Source organism: Eubalaena glacialis, chromosome 13 (assembly GCF_028564815.1).
Source record: "Eubalaena glacialis isolate mEubGla1 chromosome 13, mEubGla1.1.hap2.+ XY, whole genome shotgun sequence".
NCBI lineage: Eukaryota > Metazoa > Chordata > Mammalia > Artiodactyla > Balaenidae > Eubalaena > Eubalaena glacialis.
Window position 1 is genome coordinate 15,728,756 of NC_083728.1, and position 12,721 is coordinate 15,741,476.

The following is a 12,721-nucleotide window of genomic DNA, read 5'->3' on the forward strand; positions in this document are numbered from 1 at the left end:
AACACTCCCAGCCAAACCCAGGGAGTTCTGGGAATTACAGTCAGACGATGGTGGGCGAAGAGGGAAGCAGGACACGAGAAGGAATTTCTGGCAGGGGTGGGAGGAGGTAGGGGAATTTTATTTGGTGGGTTGGTTGTTTCTTTGGTGGGGAGTAGGGGATGGGGTAGGAGGTCCTGCTCAGGCACCCAGCAAACACGGCCTAGTCCCCAGCTCTTCCCAGGCCTCAGGGACAGGAGGCAAAGAACCAAGGAATTAGGCACTTTTTATTCCACACCCAGTAAACTCCACCTACCGCAGGGCGATACGAACTCCTCAGCACACCCTGTTGCCCAGGCCACCATGTAACAGAACTTTCCGCAGTGATGGCGACACCTGCCCACGCTGCCCAGGACTGCAGCTGCTGATCACTTCCGGTTACCGAGCCCTTGAAATGGGGCTAGCACGGCTGAGGAAGTACACTTTCAATTTAAATTAACTTCAATTCAAACACACATCTGGCTCGTGGCTACTGTCCTGACAGCGCCACTCTAGGCCCTGGCCCAATCCAGGGGTCAGCTTGGCTCAAGAACTGCCTCGGGGGAGGGCAAGCGGCAGAAGGAGCCTTGGGGGTCAGTCACCGCCCACCTCGGAGAGAAAGAGCAGCCCGGCTGTGCGGAGGGCGCGCCTCAGAGCGGGGGGACGCCGCGGGCGCGCCGGATGAGGTTGGCCAGCCGCTTGGCCAGGCCGCCCTTGCTGGGCTCCTCAATCTGGAAGGTTCGGGTGAGGAGGTTGTAGAAGGAGCCGTAGCACACGGCCACCACCGTGCACGTGAGGCAGATGACGTTGTAGGGCATGCTGAAGTCCGGCGTGGGCAGGTTCACCAGCAGTGGCTCCGTGTAGAGCCGCACGAAGTAGCTGGAGCTGTCGGAGACTGGGAAGCTGGGGGTTGGGAGGGAGAGGTGAGGCTGGACCCGCTGCTGCCCCGCGCCGTCTCGCCACCCCCTCCTCGGGCCGCACCGGGCCAGTCTCGGCAGTAAGGGTTTTCAAAGCCTTCTTAGCCTCAAAGCCTTGTAAAGCTCAACACAGAAATCTGATCACGGGAGAGCAGCTCCGGTGTGCTGAGGGAGAGGGAAGGGACCCTGCCTTCGCTTGGCTGCCTCTTCCTTAGCCTTCTGGTCTCAGCCAGAGGCCATCTCCTCAAAGCAGCCTTCGTGAATTACCCACCAGATTACTCCCCAGTGACCCCAGCAGCTCCCCTCCAGACTGAGCACGAGAAGGGCAGGCGCAAGTCTGTTTTGTTCACTGTGGTACACATGGTGCTGTCTGAGGTACCTGGCATCTGATAAGCGCTCAATTAAATATTTGTTAAGAGAAATAATGAGTAAACTTGGGCTATACATAGTGCGCTTCTCACCTGTTGATTCTCCTAGAAGCTCTTTAGGAGCATTCCATAAAGACTGTACAAATATTAGCGACCACTAGGATTTTAATTAGGACTCAGTGAACCTACTCATTACTTTGGAAGAGGCAGCATCTAGCCCCAGCCCACCCCGCAGGAACCTGACCCTCTGTGCTGGTGTCACCCGGACGCCCAGCGGCTGAGGTCACACTTACAGGGTGTTGAAGAGGGGACTCTCTTCCCAGTCCACAGATTGGGTGGCCACCTCGCTGGGCACGAGGGCACTGAGGACAGATGGGCTGCAGAGAAGCAGACAGATATTCTGTGAGCCGTGTTCCTCACGGCTCCTCCGTCAAGGGTAGGTGGCAGAGAGGGTGGGTCAGGAGGGTGGGAGCAGCAGGTCGGGGGAGCCCACCTGACATAGAAGCCGTGGTTTGGGTCTGGGGTGTACTCAGTCCACTTAAGCAGCGCCCGCTCAAACTGGATGGAGACCTTGGTGACTGAGCTGGCCGGTAGCTGAATCAGCATCTCCAGGAGGTGGGGCTGCATCCGGTCCTGGGCAGGCTGGTAGTGGATGTAACCTGGGGACAGGTAGGGGCCACCCATAGCTCTTTTTTTGTTTTTAATTTTATTTATTTATTTATTTATGGCTGCGTTGGGTCTTTGTTGCTGCGCGCAGGTTTTCTCTAGTTGGGGCGAGCGGGGGCTACTCTTCGTTGCGGTGCGTAGCCTTCTCATTGTGGTGGCTTCTCTTGTTGCGGAGCACGGGCTCTAGGCGCGCGGGCTTCAGTAGTTGTGGTTCGTGGGCTCTAGAGCGCAGGCTCAGTAGTTGTGGCGCACGGGCTTAGTTGCTCCGCGGCATGTGGGATCTTCCCGGACCAGGGCTCGAACCCATGTCCCCTGCATTGGCAGGTGGATTCTTAACCACTGCGCCACCAGGGAAATCCCATCCATAGCTCTTTCCTGGGCTCAGACTACCTGCACCTCTCATCCCTACCTATCAAGGCCCTGGGGCCTGGATCAGGGTGCCTAGAAGGAGGGCTTTGGATCACAGAAGCCAGGCAGGCTCACAGGAGGGAGGAGGATCACAGAAAAGGGAAAAGGTGTTTCCAGGGCAGCCATCCCAGGACGTGTTCAACCTAATCCATCTTCACATCATGAAAACTGGGCCACCAGACATCAGGTGCCTCACGTGATGTGACAGGGAGTCCACAGAACCACCTGGGAAGTTTTCTTGCCAAAAATACAAGACCTGAATCTAATCAAATTTCTAAATCTAACCACTGATACTCAAGAATACACAAGGGACAGAGGAACATGTTAAACACGGGCAAATCCAGAATGTAGAACATCCTATACAACAAATGACCCAGTTTTGCCAACAAATAGGTAAAAAAAAAAAAAGCCTGGGAACTGTTTTATAGGTTAAAGGAGATTTAAGAGTACCACACCAATCAAGACGTGAATAACAAGGGAAATGGGGGTGAGGGGGAGTGTATACGGGAGCCCTGTACTTTCTGCTCAACTTCTCTATAAACCTAAAACTGCTCTAAAAAAATAAAGTCTATTACTTTAAAAAAGAGAGGGAGAGAAACTTAAGAGCATATCAAGCAAATGTAATGTGATGAGGTTATTTTGGTCCAATTCAAACAAACCAACTATAAAATTATTTTCAAGAACACTGGGGAAACAGGAGTGACAATGATAGATTATATATTTGTGTACTTTAGTATTTAAAGGTGAATTGATACAATGTCTAGAATTTAAGATACTTCAGCAGAAACATAACCAAACCAAAAAATAAATAAATAAAGGGAGAGATGAAACAAAAATGACGGGAAGCTGTGGAACAGAATAGAGAGCTCAGAAATGAACCCACACTTATATGGGCAATTAATCTATGACAAAGGAGGCAAGGATATACAATGAGGAAAAGACAGCCCCTTCAATAAATGGTATTGGTAAAACTAGATAGCTAAACGCAAAAGAATCAAACTGGACTACTTTCTCACACCATATACAAAAATAAACTCAAAATGGATTAAAGACTTACATGTAAAACCTGAAATGATAAAACTTCTAGAAGAAAACATAGGCAGTATGCTCTTTGACCTAGCAATATTCTGGGGGATATGTCTCCTCGGGCAAGGAAAACAAAAGCAAAAATAAACAAATGGGGTTACATTAAACTAAAAAGCTTTTGCACAGCAAAGGAAACTATCAACAAAATGAAAAGACAGCCTACTGAATGGGAAAGGTATTTGCAAACGATGTATCCGACACGGGGTTAACATGCAAACTATACAAAGAACACATACAACTCAACGTCAAAGAAAAACAAAAATTACAAACTGGGCAGAGGACCTGAATAGACATTTTTCCAAAGAAGACATACAGATGGCCAACAGGCACACAAAAAAATGTTCAACATCACTGATCATCAGGGAAATGCAAATCAAAACCACAATGAGATTATCACCTCACACCTGTCAGAATGGCTATCATCAAAAAGACAACAAATAGGGACTTCCCTGGTGGCACAGTGGCTAAGAATCCGCCTGCCAATGCAGGGGACACGGGTTCGAGCCCTGGTCTGGGAAGATCCCACGTGCTGTGGAACGACTAAGCCCGTGCACTACAACTACTGAGCCTGTGCTCTAAAGCCCACGAGCCACAACTACTGAGCCCAGGTGCCACAACTACTGAAGCCCGTGACCCACAACAACTGAGCCCACAGGCCACAACTACTGAGCCCGTGAGCCACAGCTACTGAAGCCCATATGCCTAGAGGCCGTGTGCTCCGCAACAAGAGAAGCCACCGCAATGAGAAGCCCACGCACCACAACGAAGAGTAGCCCCCACTTACACAACTAGAGAAAAGCCCGCGTGCAGCAACAAAGACCCAACGCAAACAAACAAACAAACAAAAAATGACAACAAATGACAAGTGTTGGTGAGTATGTGCAGAAAAGGGAACCCCGGTGCACTGCGCTGGGAACGTAAATTGGTGTAGCCACTATGGAAAACAGCAGGGAGAGTCCTCAAAAAATTAAAAATAGAACTACCATACAATCCAGCAATTCCACTCCTGGGTATTTATCTGAAGAAAATGAAAACATTAATTCAAAAAGATATATGCACCCCAACATTTACTGAAGCATTATTCACAATAGCCAAGATATGGAAACAACATACGTGCCCATCGATAGATGAATGGATAAAGAAGATGTGGTACATATAAGCAATGGAATATTAGCCATAAAAAAGAAGGAAATCTTGACATTTGCAACAACATGGAAGGACCTAGAGGATCTTATGCTAAGTGAGATAAATCAGACAAAGACAAACACTGTATGATGTCACTTATATGTGAACTCTAAAAAATAAAAACAAACGAACGAACATAACCAAACAGAAACAGTCAGAGATACAGAGAACAAACAGGTGGTTGCCAGAGGCTGGGGAAGTGGGGGTGGGGGGGGAGGAGAGAAATAGGTGAGGGAGAGTAAGAGGTACAAATTTTCAGTTGCAAAATAAATGAATCACAGGTATGAAATGCACAGTGTGGGGAATATAGTCAATAACTACGTATAATATTTGTATGGTGACAGATGGTAACTAGACTCATCATGACGGTCATTTTGAAATGTACAGAAACACTGAATCACTATGTTATGCACCAGGAACTAACACAGTGTTATAGGTCAATTATACTTCAGAAATAAACAAAAAAGGGGACTTCCCTGGTGGTCCAGTGGCTAAGGCTCCGCGCTCCCAATGCAGGGGGCCCGGGTTCTATCCCTGGTCAGGGAACTAGATCCCACATGCCGCAACTAAGAGTTCGCATGCCGCAACTAAAGATCCTGCATGCCACAACGAAGATCTCGCACATGGCAACAAAGATCCCGCGTGCCGCAACTAAGACCCGCTGCAGCCAAATAAAGAAAGAAAGAAAGAAAGAAAAAAAGAAAGAAACGAACTCATAGAAAAAGAGATCAGATTTGTGGTTACTAGAGGTGAGGGGTAGGGGGAAGGGGAATTGGATGAAGGCAGTCAAAAGGCACAATCTTCCAGTTCTAAGATAAGAATTAGGGATGTCATGTACCACATGATAAATATAATAGGCACTGTTGTACATTATGTATGAAAGCTGTTATGAGTAAATCCTAAGAGTTCTCAACACAAGGAAAAAACAATTTTTTTTCTATTTCTTAAATTTTGTATCTGTACAAGATGGTGGATGTTCACTAAACTTACTGTGGTCATCATTTTGTGATGGATGTAAGTCAAATGAGTATGCTGAACACCTTGAACTTATAACGTGTTATATGTCAATTATATCTCAATAAAACTGGAAGAAAAACATCAACAACAACAAACAAAAAATAGGATATGAATCTGGAGACTGCTGAGGCTGGATAATGGGTACATGGGGGTTCATTACACTATTGCATTTGGGTATGTGTTTGAAATTTTCCAGAGTGAAAGGTTAAAAAAAACAAAAACGGAAAACCCACGAAATACATAGGTAGGATGTTCGAAGTAGAGATTTTGAAGGTGGTACAGATAGTGGGGCTGAAAATAAGTATAACTATTAACCACAGGCTTGAAAATATGGGAAACAACAGAGGGGTTCAGAGAAGACTGTAAGTCTAGCTGTTTGGGATGTGCTGTAACCTCTTCCTAGGAAGTCGTCTTCTGTATTTCTAGTCTCCCTCCACTCCAAAGGAAAACAAATGCTTTTGTGCTATGCCTGGCATCTCTTAGAAAGCACTCAGTAAATATTAACTCCTCCTTAGAAAAATAATAGAAAATAAAAACAAATTTTAAAAATCACACCTCTTTACCCCACCCGAGGAAGCAAAACCATCTACTCCAGCTGTTATCTTCTTTGTTTCCAGTACTCTGTTTTTCTTGCTAACGCTTTCTCCACCTGAAAGAGCCTATGAATCATCAGAAAACAAAAACATGTGCCCAGAGCACCAGGAAGCAGGAGGAAGCAAATGAAAAAGATATGGAAACTCCTGCCCTTATCAAGTCCTATTAAGAGTCACCAGAACTATGTGGTTTAACTCTTTTGGCTTTATAAATACTTCCAGATCTGGCATTGGTGAGGTTACCCTTTCCATTTCTCAAACTATTCCTAACTCGTGATGCCTCTGTAGACTGCCGAGGCACTTCCGGAATGACGCTGAGAACTGAGGCTTTGGGGGACCTGGAGGGGAGGTGGGGGGCTGGTTCGGGACTCGGCACTCACTTGGTTTGTTCTCCTTGCCCTTGGAGGTGATGGTGAGGGTGTGCACGTACAGCCGCAGGTACCAGGGCACGGTGTCCAGCAACAGCACGGGGAAGGCCCGGTACGGGTGGGTGTTATACAGCAGCGTGCTCAGCTCCCCGTTGTGCAGCCCGTAGCCGCTCACGTACCGCTGGGCGTACAGGAAGGGCGTGGGTGGGGCCTCTGCTCAGAGAAAAGTCAACAGTTAACCACTCCTTTAAGAAAAAAAAAAAGGGGGGGCTTCCCTAGTGGCGCAGTGGTTGAGAGTCTGCCTGCCAATGCAGGGGACACGGGTTCGAGCCCTGGTCTGGGAAGATCCCACATGCCGCGGAGCAACTGGGCCCGTGAGCCACAACTACTGAGCCTGCGCGTCTGGAGCCTGTGCTCCGCGACGGGAGAGGCCGCGACAGTGAGAGGCCCGCGCACCGCGATGAAGAGTGGCCCCCGCTTGCCACAACTAGAGAAAGCCCTCACACAGAAACGAAGACCCAACACAGCCATAAATAAATAAATAAATTAAAAAAAAAAAAAGCGTCACTCCCCACCTTCACTCCCTGGGCCAGGTTCAGAGTCTCAAAGCCAGGGAGGAGAGGGGGTAATGCTTTGCCATCAGAACTGGGAAACCTGCATTCTGGAACCATCCCTGTCTCCCCCAACCCACAGCAATGAGAACAGAATTACTAATATTTACTAAGTACTTATACAGGCCGAGCTCTGTGCCCCTTCCAACCCAAACCAAGTGCTCCTCACGACATTCCACACTTTTCCTTGGTAACACTGAACATAATTGCAATTGTTTGATGCCTGCTTCAACTATCAGATGTTAATGTTGCTCGAAAGCAGGGCACTTCTGTCTTCAAAAAATCAAAAACAATTTTGTTGACTGAATGAATGAATGCATGAGTGACCTCCATGTTTTCCATTAATTACCTCATCTGATCCGCTAGGTATTACTGTCCCCACTTTCAAGACGAGGCAGTAAGGTTAGGAACCTGCCAAGGGCACAGAGCTTAGAAGAGGTGGAGTTAGAACCAGGACGTCTGACTCAAGAGTTCTGTGTCTAAACACAAGCCTGTTACCTCACGGTGAAGAGGCAAGACTGTGAGTCTCCCCCACGAGCTGAAACCTCTGTAGCCTATGGGGGCTGCAGCCGCCCACCTCCCACCCACCATTCCCTGGGGGTCTCTTCCACTTGAGCTGGAGGTTGAGGCTGCGTGAGTTGTTGATCACGGCCGTGTCCAGCAGGTCGTAGACGGCATAGGTCTTCCGGGTGCCCAGGACGACGTCCTGGTACGTGGTGAGGGGGGGCGGGTACACCTCCAATGTCTCATTGTCCTGGGGACACAACGGCAGGGCTGAGAAGCGAGCGGAGGGGCAGGCTGGCCTTGGGGGCTGGGGGGGGGGGGGCGATGTGTGTGGCTGGAGGCCTTAGTCTTAGTACCTGGCTATAGTTGGTGACATCCACATAGACTCGGCTCTCCGAAGCCAGGGGGCAGGGCTCTGTGAGGGTTCGGGAGAACATCCGGAAGAGGGACCAGTCTGAGGAGCAGAGAGAGGGGTTGCGCAGGGGCGGGACTAGGCCTGCTCCGCGTAGATGGGGTGGGGCTGGCAGTGGGTGGGCAGAGATGGGCTGCCAAGGTAGCTTACCTTGCTTCCCCTGCCCCATGACGAAGGCATCAAATACAACGGAAAGGGTCTGCCTCAGCTCCCAGGAGATGCTGGCACAGCGTGCATCCTACCACGAGGGCCAGAAGGCAGCAGTGAGGACCTACCACTCCCCCAGCCACACAGCCCCAGGGACTACTACCCGGATTCAATCCCTTGTCTATTCTGTACCTCCCCATCCATCAATTTGCTACCATCCACTACCGAGCACTTGTCCCTGTGCCAGCAGCTTTATGCACATCACTGGGATGAACCATTGCCGACAACCAGAGGAACTGATACTACAATTATTCTCATTTGACAGATGAGAAAACCAAGGAAATAAAATGACTTACTCAAGGTCAAGTCAGCTGGTGAGTGGCTGAGCTAGAGCTGCACCCACACGGCTATCACTCTTAACCACGACAAAGACTGAGTGAATGCTTGCCAGGCAACCACTCGGTTTCCTTGGTGCGTGGCCAGTGCCCTGAATCATCATCATCACATCTCCCACTGACTACTGGCTCAGCCCTCGGTAGACACTGGGCTACGTGCTTTACCTGCATCTTCTCTCAGAGCCCCTGGATGGCCCCCATCACCTGTTCCCCGTGACTTACTCTGCAAACAGGGCGGATATGCACTGCCTGGGAGTGGTAGCTCGTGTGGAACAGGCGATCGGCCTTCAGCAGCACGGAGAGGCCTGCCTGGAGGAGGTGGCAAGAGAGGAAAGGTCAGTGCCCCGCATGGCAGGGCAGCCGGGCATGGGGCCGAGGTTATCTGTCAGGCAGTGAGGGGGCATCTGCCGACTCCATCCACTCTCTGGGGCTCCCACCTACATTTAGGCCCCTCTGGCCTCACCTTGGAACTGCAGGGCAAGAGCTTCTTCCACGGGGTGAGGTTCTCAGTGCAGACGACCTCCCGAGGCAGCACCGCGTAGCGCAGGAAGGAGTGATCCGTGCCTGAGAGACGGAAGCCTGTCTGCAGAGGCTCTTGGGGCGCCCCTCCTCAGGACCCACACATACTCTCTAGCACCACCGCCCTAACAGCGTCAGCTCGGGGGGAAGCGGGGACGACACCCTCCTCCCTTTGGAGAAGGCAGTGCGGAGACAGCAGAGTCTCGGGAAACCTTCCTCTGGGGCCTGCACACCCAGGGATTTATGACCTGGCCCCGCTGAGGAAGAAGGAAGCAGAGGGGAAAGGAGGCAAAGGCTTGGGTAGGAGGAACAGGAAGAAGGAAGGGGCCGCGGAGGCTGTCTCACCATTGGCCAGCCCCAGGGGTTTGAAGGAGGCGCTGGGCGTGACTGTGTTGGTGGAGTCGATGAAGTTGAGAGAGGCGCAGAAGATCCCCGAGAGGACGTTACTGAGCTCCTTCCAGGACTTATCCACGCTAAGCGGAGACACAGACCCGCTCACTGTCCCGGGGCTGCGTCTGCTTCCTCCCTCAAAGCCTGCAGCTGGCTGCCAAGCCACGAGGCCAGCCAGCTGCTGGAGCCAGAACTGCCCCGCTCGGCCTGCTTCCTGGGTCTCCCCAGTCAGCCCCTTCTTCCTCACTCCCCTTTGGACATCCCTGCATCCCCAGAGGCCTCTGCTTGGGTGGTTCCTCCTCCTGCCTGGTAATGCCCTCCTCACTCCTCTCTGCTCCCCTTCGAAGAGGCTCCCTCCTCCAGGAAGTCTTCCCGCCCTCCTCAACCACAGCCTCCTTCTGGGCTGCTGCAGTTCTGACCATCCGAGCCTCTCACCAGGGCCCTCCTGGGAAATGGCTGGGTGGCAACAGCATCTCGTCCTAAGCACCTTTTCTCCTCAACTAGGCTGTGAGCAACCTGAGGACAGGGAGCGAGTCTGGGTCACCCACGTACCTCCCACAATGCTATGCAAAACGCCCCACACGCCAGAGGCTGAGATCAGCTCACTGATCCACCCTGAGGTGTGCTCAGCTGGGCAAAACGACATACTTCCCTGTGAATACCCTGGGTGAGTCCTGGTTCTACCCTCAGGGTGGGAAGTCTTACATCTACAAAGGCTCACTGAGCAAGGGAAAACAAGCATTCTAGGACCCCACAGAAACATCAAATTAAATTAGATTTTTTTCTTAGAGAAATACCAAAACAGATTTGCTCTTTCTACTAATAACAGAATAAAACTAGAATTGTGAACATCACCTCCATATTATAGGCAATTATGAGGGGAGACAGTGACAGCAGAGCAGTTGGGATAAAAGGCAAAGAAGCCAGGGTTCAGACAAGAGAGGAAGCCTTGGCTACTGTGGGGTTTGCTCCTCATTTGACATCACCTTAGAGCCGTCCTGGGAGGTTTTCAATAGTCCTCTGTTCAGAGCTTTCCAATTGCTCCAATCCTTAGGCCTCAAATAAAGATTGCAAACTGGAAGCCTGAAAGCTCTACCCAAACCATAGCCATGTTTCATTCGACGTGCACAACATTAACCCATGTGGCATTTCTTAAATTTTTTAATTACTTGTTGATATTTAAACTTGCCAATTTTCACATTAAAATCCAGATTGCTGGTAACTCTTTAAAAATGAGAGTATCTGACGACAGTAGGCCCCTATTCCCACGTGGCAACAATCTATAGGAGCTGAGTGGCAGCTGGCCTCCCAAGCTCTGCCACAGTCCCCATCACTCCCTATTCTGACTCCAATTTTTTTTTTTTTTAATCATACACGTGCTACTGATTTCCCATAGTTGGATTAAGAGGATACTGTGGTCCAACCGCAGTACCTAACCCACTCCTCCCCAAATAAAAGCAATTCTTCTCATACAGAGATCTGGTGTCTTGTAGGCCAATTCTAGCCCACATATATTTTGTCTGCCCCTTGTGGCATTTTGTTGTTATTATTATTATTATGTGAATGAATGTCTTTTAAAAGGCTAACCAGTTTGCCACAGCTTCCTACTGCCTTACATCCAAGTAAGCTTCAGATATTTGTTATCTGCCTCTGTAGATATACGCATACGCTACCTCAGGTCTGCAAGTATTAGGGGAAGGAAGTATATTCAGCAAAGTAAAGAATGCCACTAAGTCATAATATTTCTTACTTCCAACGCCATATTTACCCCCATGGAACTGCTGCCCCCAAGGGCAGTAGCAGGAGGACAACACCTGCCCTGCCACAGGCCTCAAGGTGGCCACTCACTCAGTGACGGTGTCTTGGAACCAGGCCCACAGCTCTGCACCTGATGGGGCCTGCAAGAAGGGTGTCCCCCAGTATCGAGTCCTCCAGAAGCCTTGGGTTAACGACAGGTGCAGCTCCCGTAGAGAATACTTGGAGATCAACTGCCCCAGTGCTTTGGGGAAGAGCCTATAATGAGATACTGCAGAAGGAGGAGCAGGTGAGTGATGATCCTGGAGGGAGGGTTCTCAGCCACCCAAAAGAAACAATACACCCCAGTTCTGGGGTCAGAGGAATCTAAATTCCTGACCAGACTCAGTCACTTACAAGCGCTGTGATCTTGGACAGGTGCCTTACCTCTCTATGCCTCCAATTTCTTCCTTGTAACCGTTCACAGAACTTATCACCGTGCCCAGCACCCAGGATAAACCGTAACCGTCAATAGCATCATCATCAGTGTTGTCAACAGAGGGTTTTAACTAAAGGTTTAGAGTGGCAGCCTGGAGCTGCGGAGAGAGCACTGGTCTAGAAGTCAGGAAGAGTCACTGCCCCTCTCCGGGGCTCAGTTTCTTCACTGGTATAATGGGATTCTTCAAAAACTATCCCATCCTTCTGCAAGGACCATCTTTGTCAGGCCCCAAGCCCAGGGACCAGAACCTCACCCAGGGATCAGTCCTCGCCCCCAAGACTAGCCTCCACCCCACTCCCAGCAGGTGCCACAGATATCTTTCTCCCGTCAGTGTCCTCTTCTCACCTTCTTCCCGCTGCAACTCCGAATCCCAGCGCGTGCGGAACTGGAATGTGGCGGCTACATCCCCAGAAGGCAACGGGGTGATGACGAGCTCCTCCCGCAGGCTGTCGCGTGGGGGCTCTGTCTGGCCCCAGACGCCCGGCCCGAGAAGCAGCAGCACCAGCAGACAAAGCGGCGCTGCCGCCGCCATACCTGCGGCTGTTTCCGCCTCCCAATGGCCCCGCCTCCGCGGAAGGCCGGCCTCCAATAGGAAGAGCGTCTGAGAAGCGACTTCCGGTGCCGTCCCGGAAGCCGGGGTGCGGTTACCACAGCGACTGCCAGGATAGGCCTTTGAAGGGCTGCTGGGTGTAAAGGGGTGATGATAGGGCACAAAGGGCGATGATAGGGCACAAAGGGCAGTCGGCACGTGGCGTGGCTGGGACCTGGATTGAGGACCCCCCTTCCCCACGACAAAGTTCTTAATGATACCAGCCGCCAATGTGCCTCCGTGATAGTTGAAGAAACAGACTGAAAAATGTTATTACTTTTGCAAGGTCACACTGCTG

The 12,721-nt window shown here is 50.5% G+C and overlaps 1 protein-coding gene across 2 annotated transcripts; it reads right to left on the reverse strand.

Moving 5' to 3' along the window:
• Positions 1–245: 245 nt before the first annotated feature.
• On the reverse strand, positions 246–12,384 carry PIGT (phosphatidylinositol glycan anchor biosynthesis class T). 2 transcript variants are annotated; one of them, XM_061208527.1, is made up of 12 exons: positions 12,180–12,384; positions 11,450–11,627; positions 9,557–9,684; positions 9,156–9,256; positions 8,915–9,001; positions 8,301–8,388; positions 8,095–8,153; positions 7,823–7,988; positions 6,636–6,836; positions 1,794–1,959; positions 1,594–1,677; positions 246–918 (listed from the first exon to the last, which is right to left on the reverse strand). In XM_061208527.1, the coding sequence occupies exons 1-12, from the start codon at positions 12,364–12,366 to the stop codon at positions 666–668; spliced, it is 1,698 nt and encodes a 565-aa protein (XP_061064510.1). In that variant the 5' UTR covers positions 12,367–12,384; the 3' UTR covers positions 246–665. The 2 variants fall into 2 exon arrangements, with proteins under 2 accessions (XP_061064510.1, XP_061064509.1); XM_061208526.1 differs by having other exon boundaries at positions 8,095–8,192.
• Between the last annotated feature and the right edge of the window lie 337 nt (positions 12,385–12,721).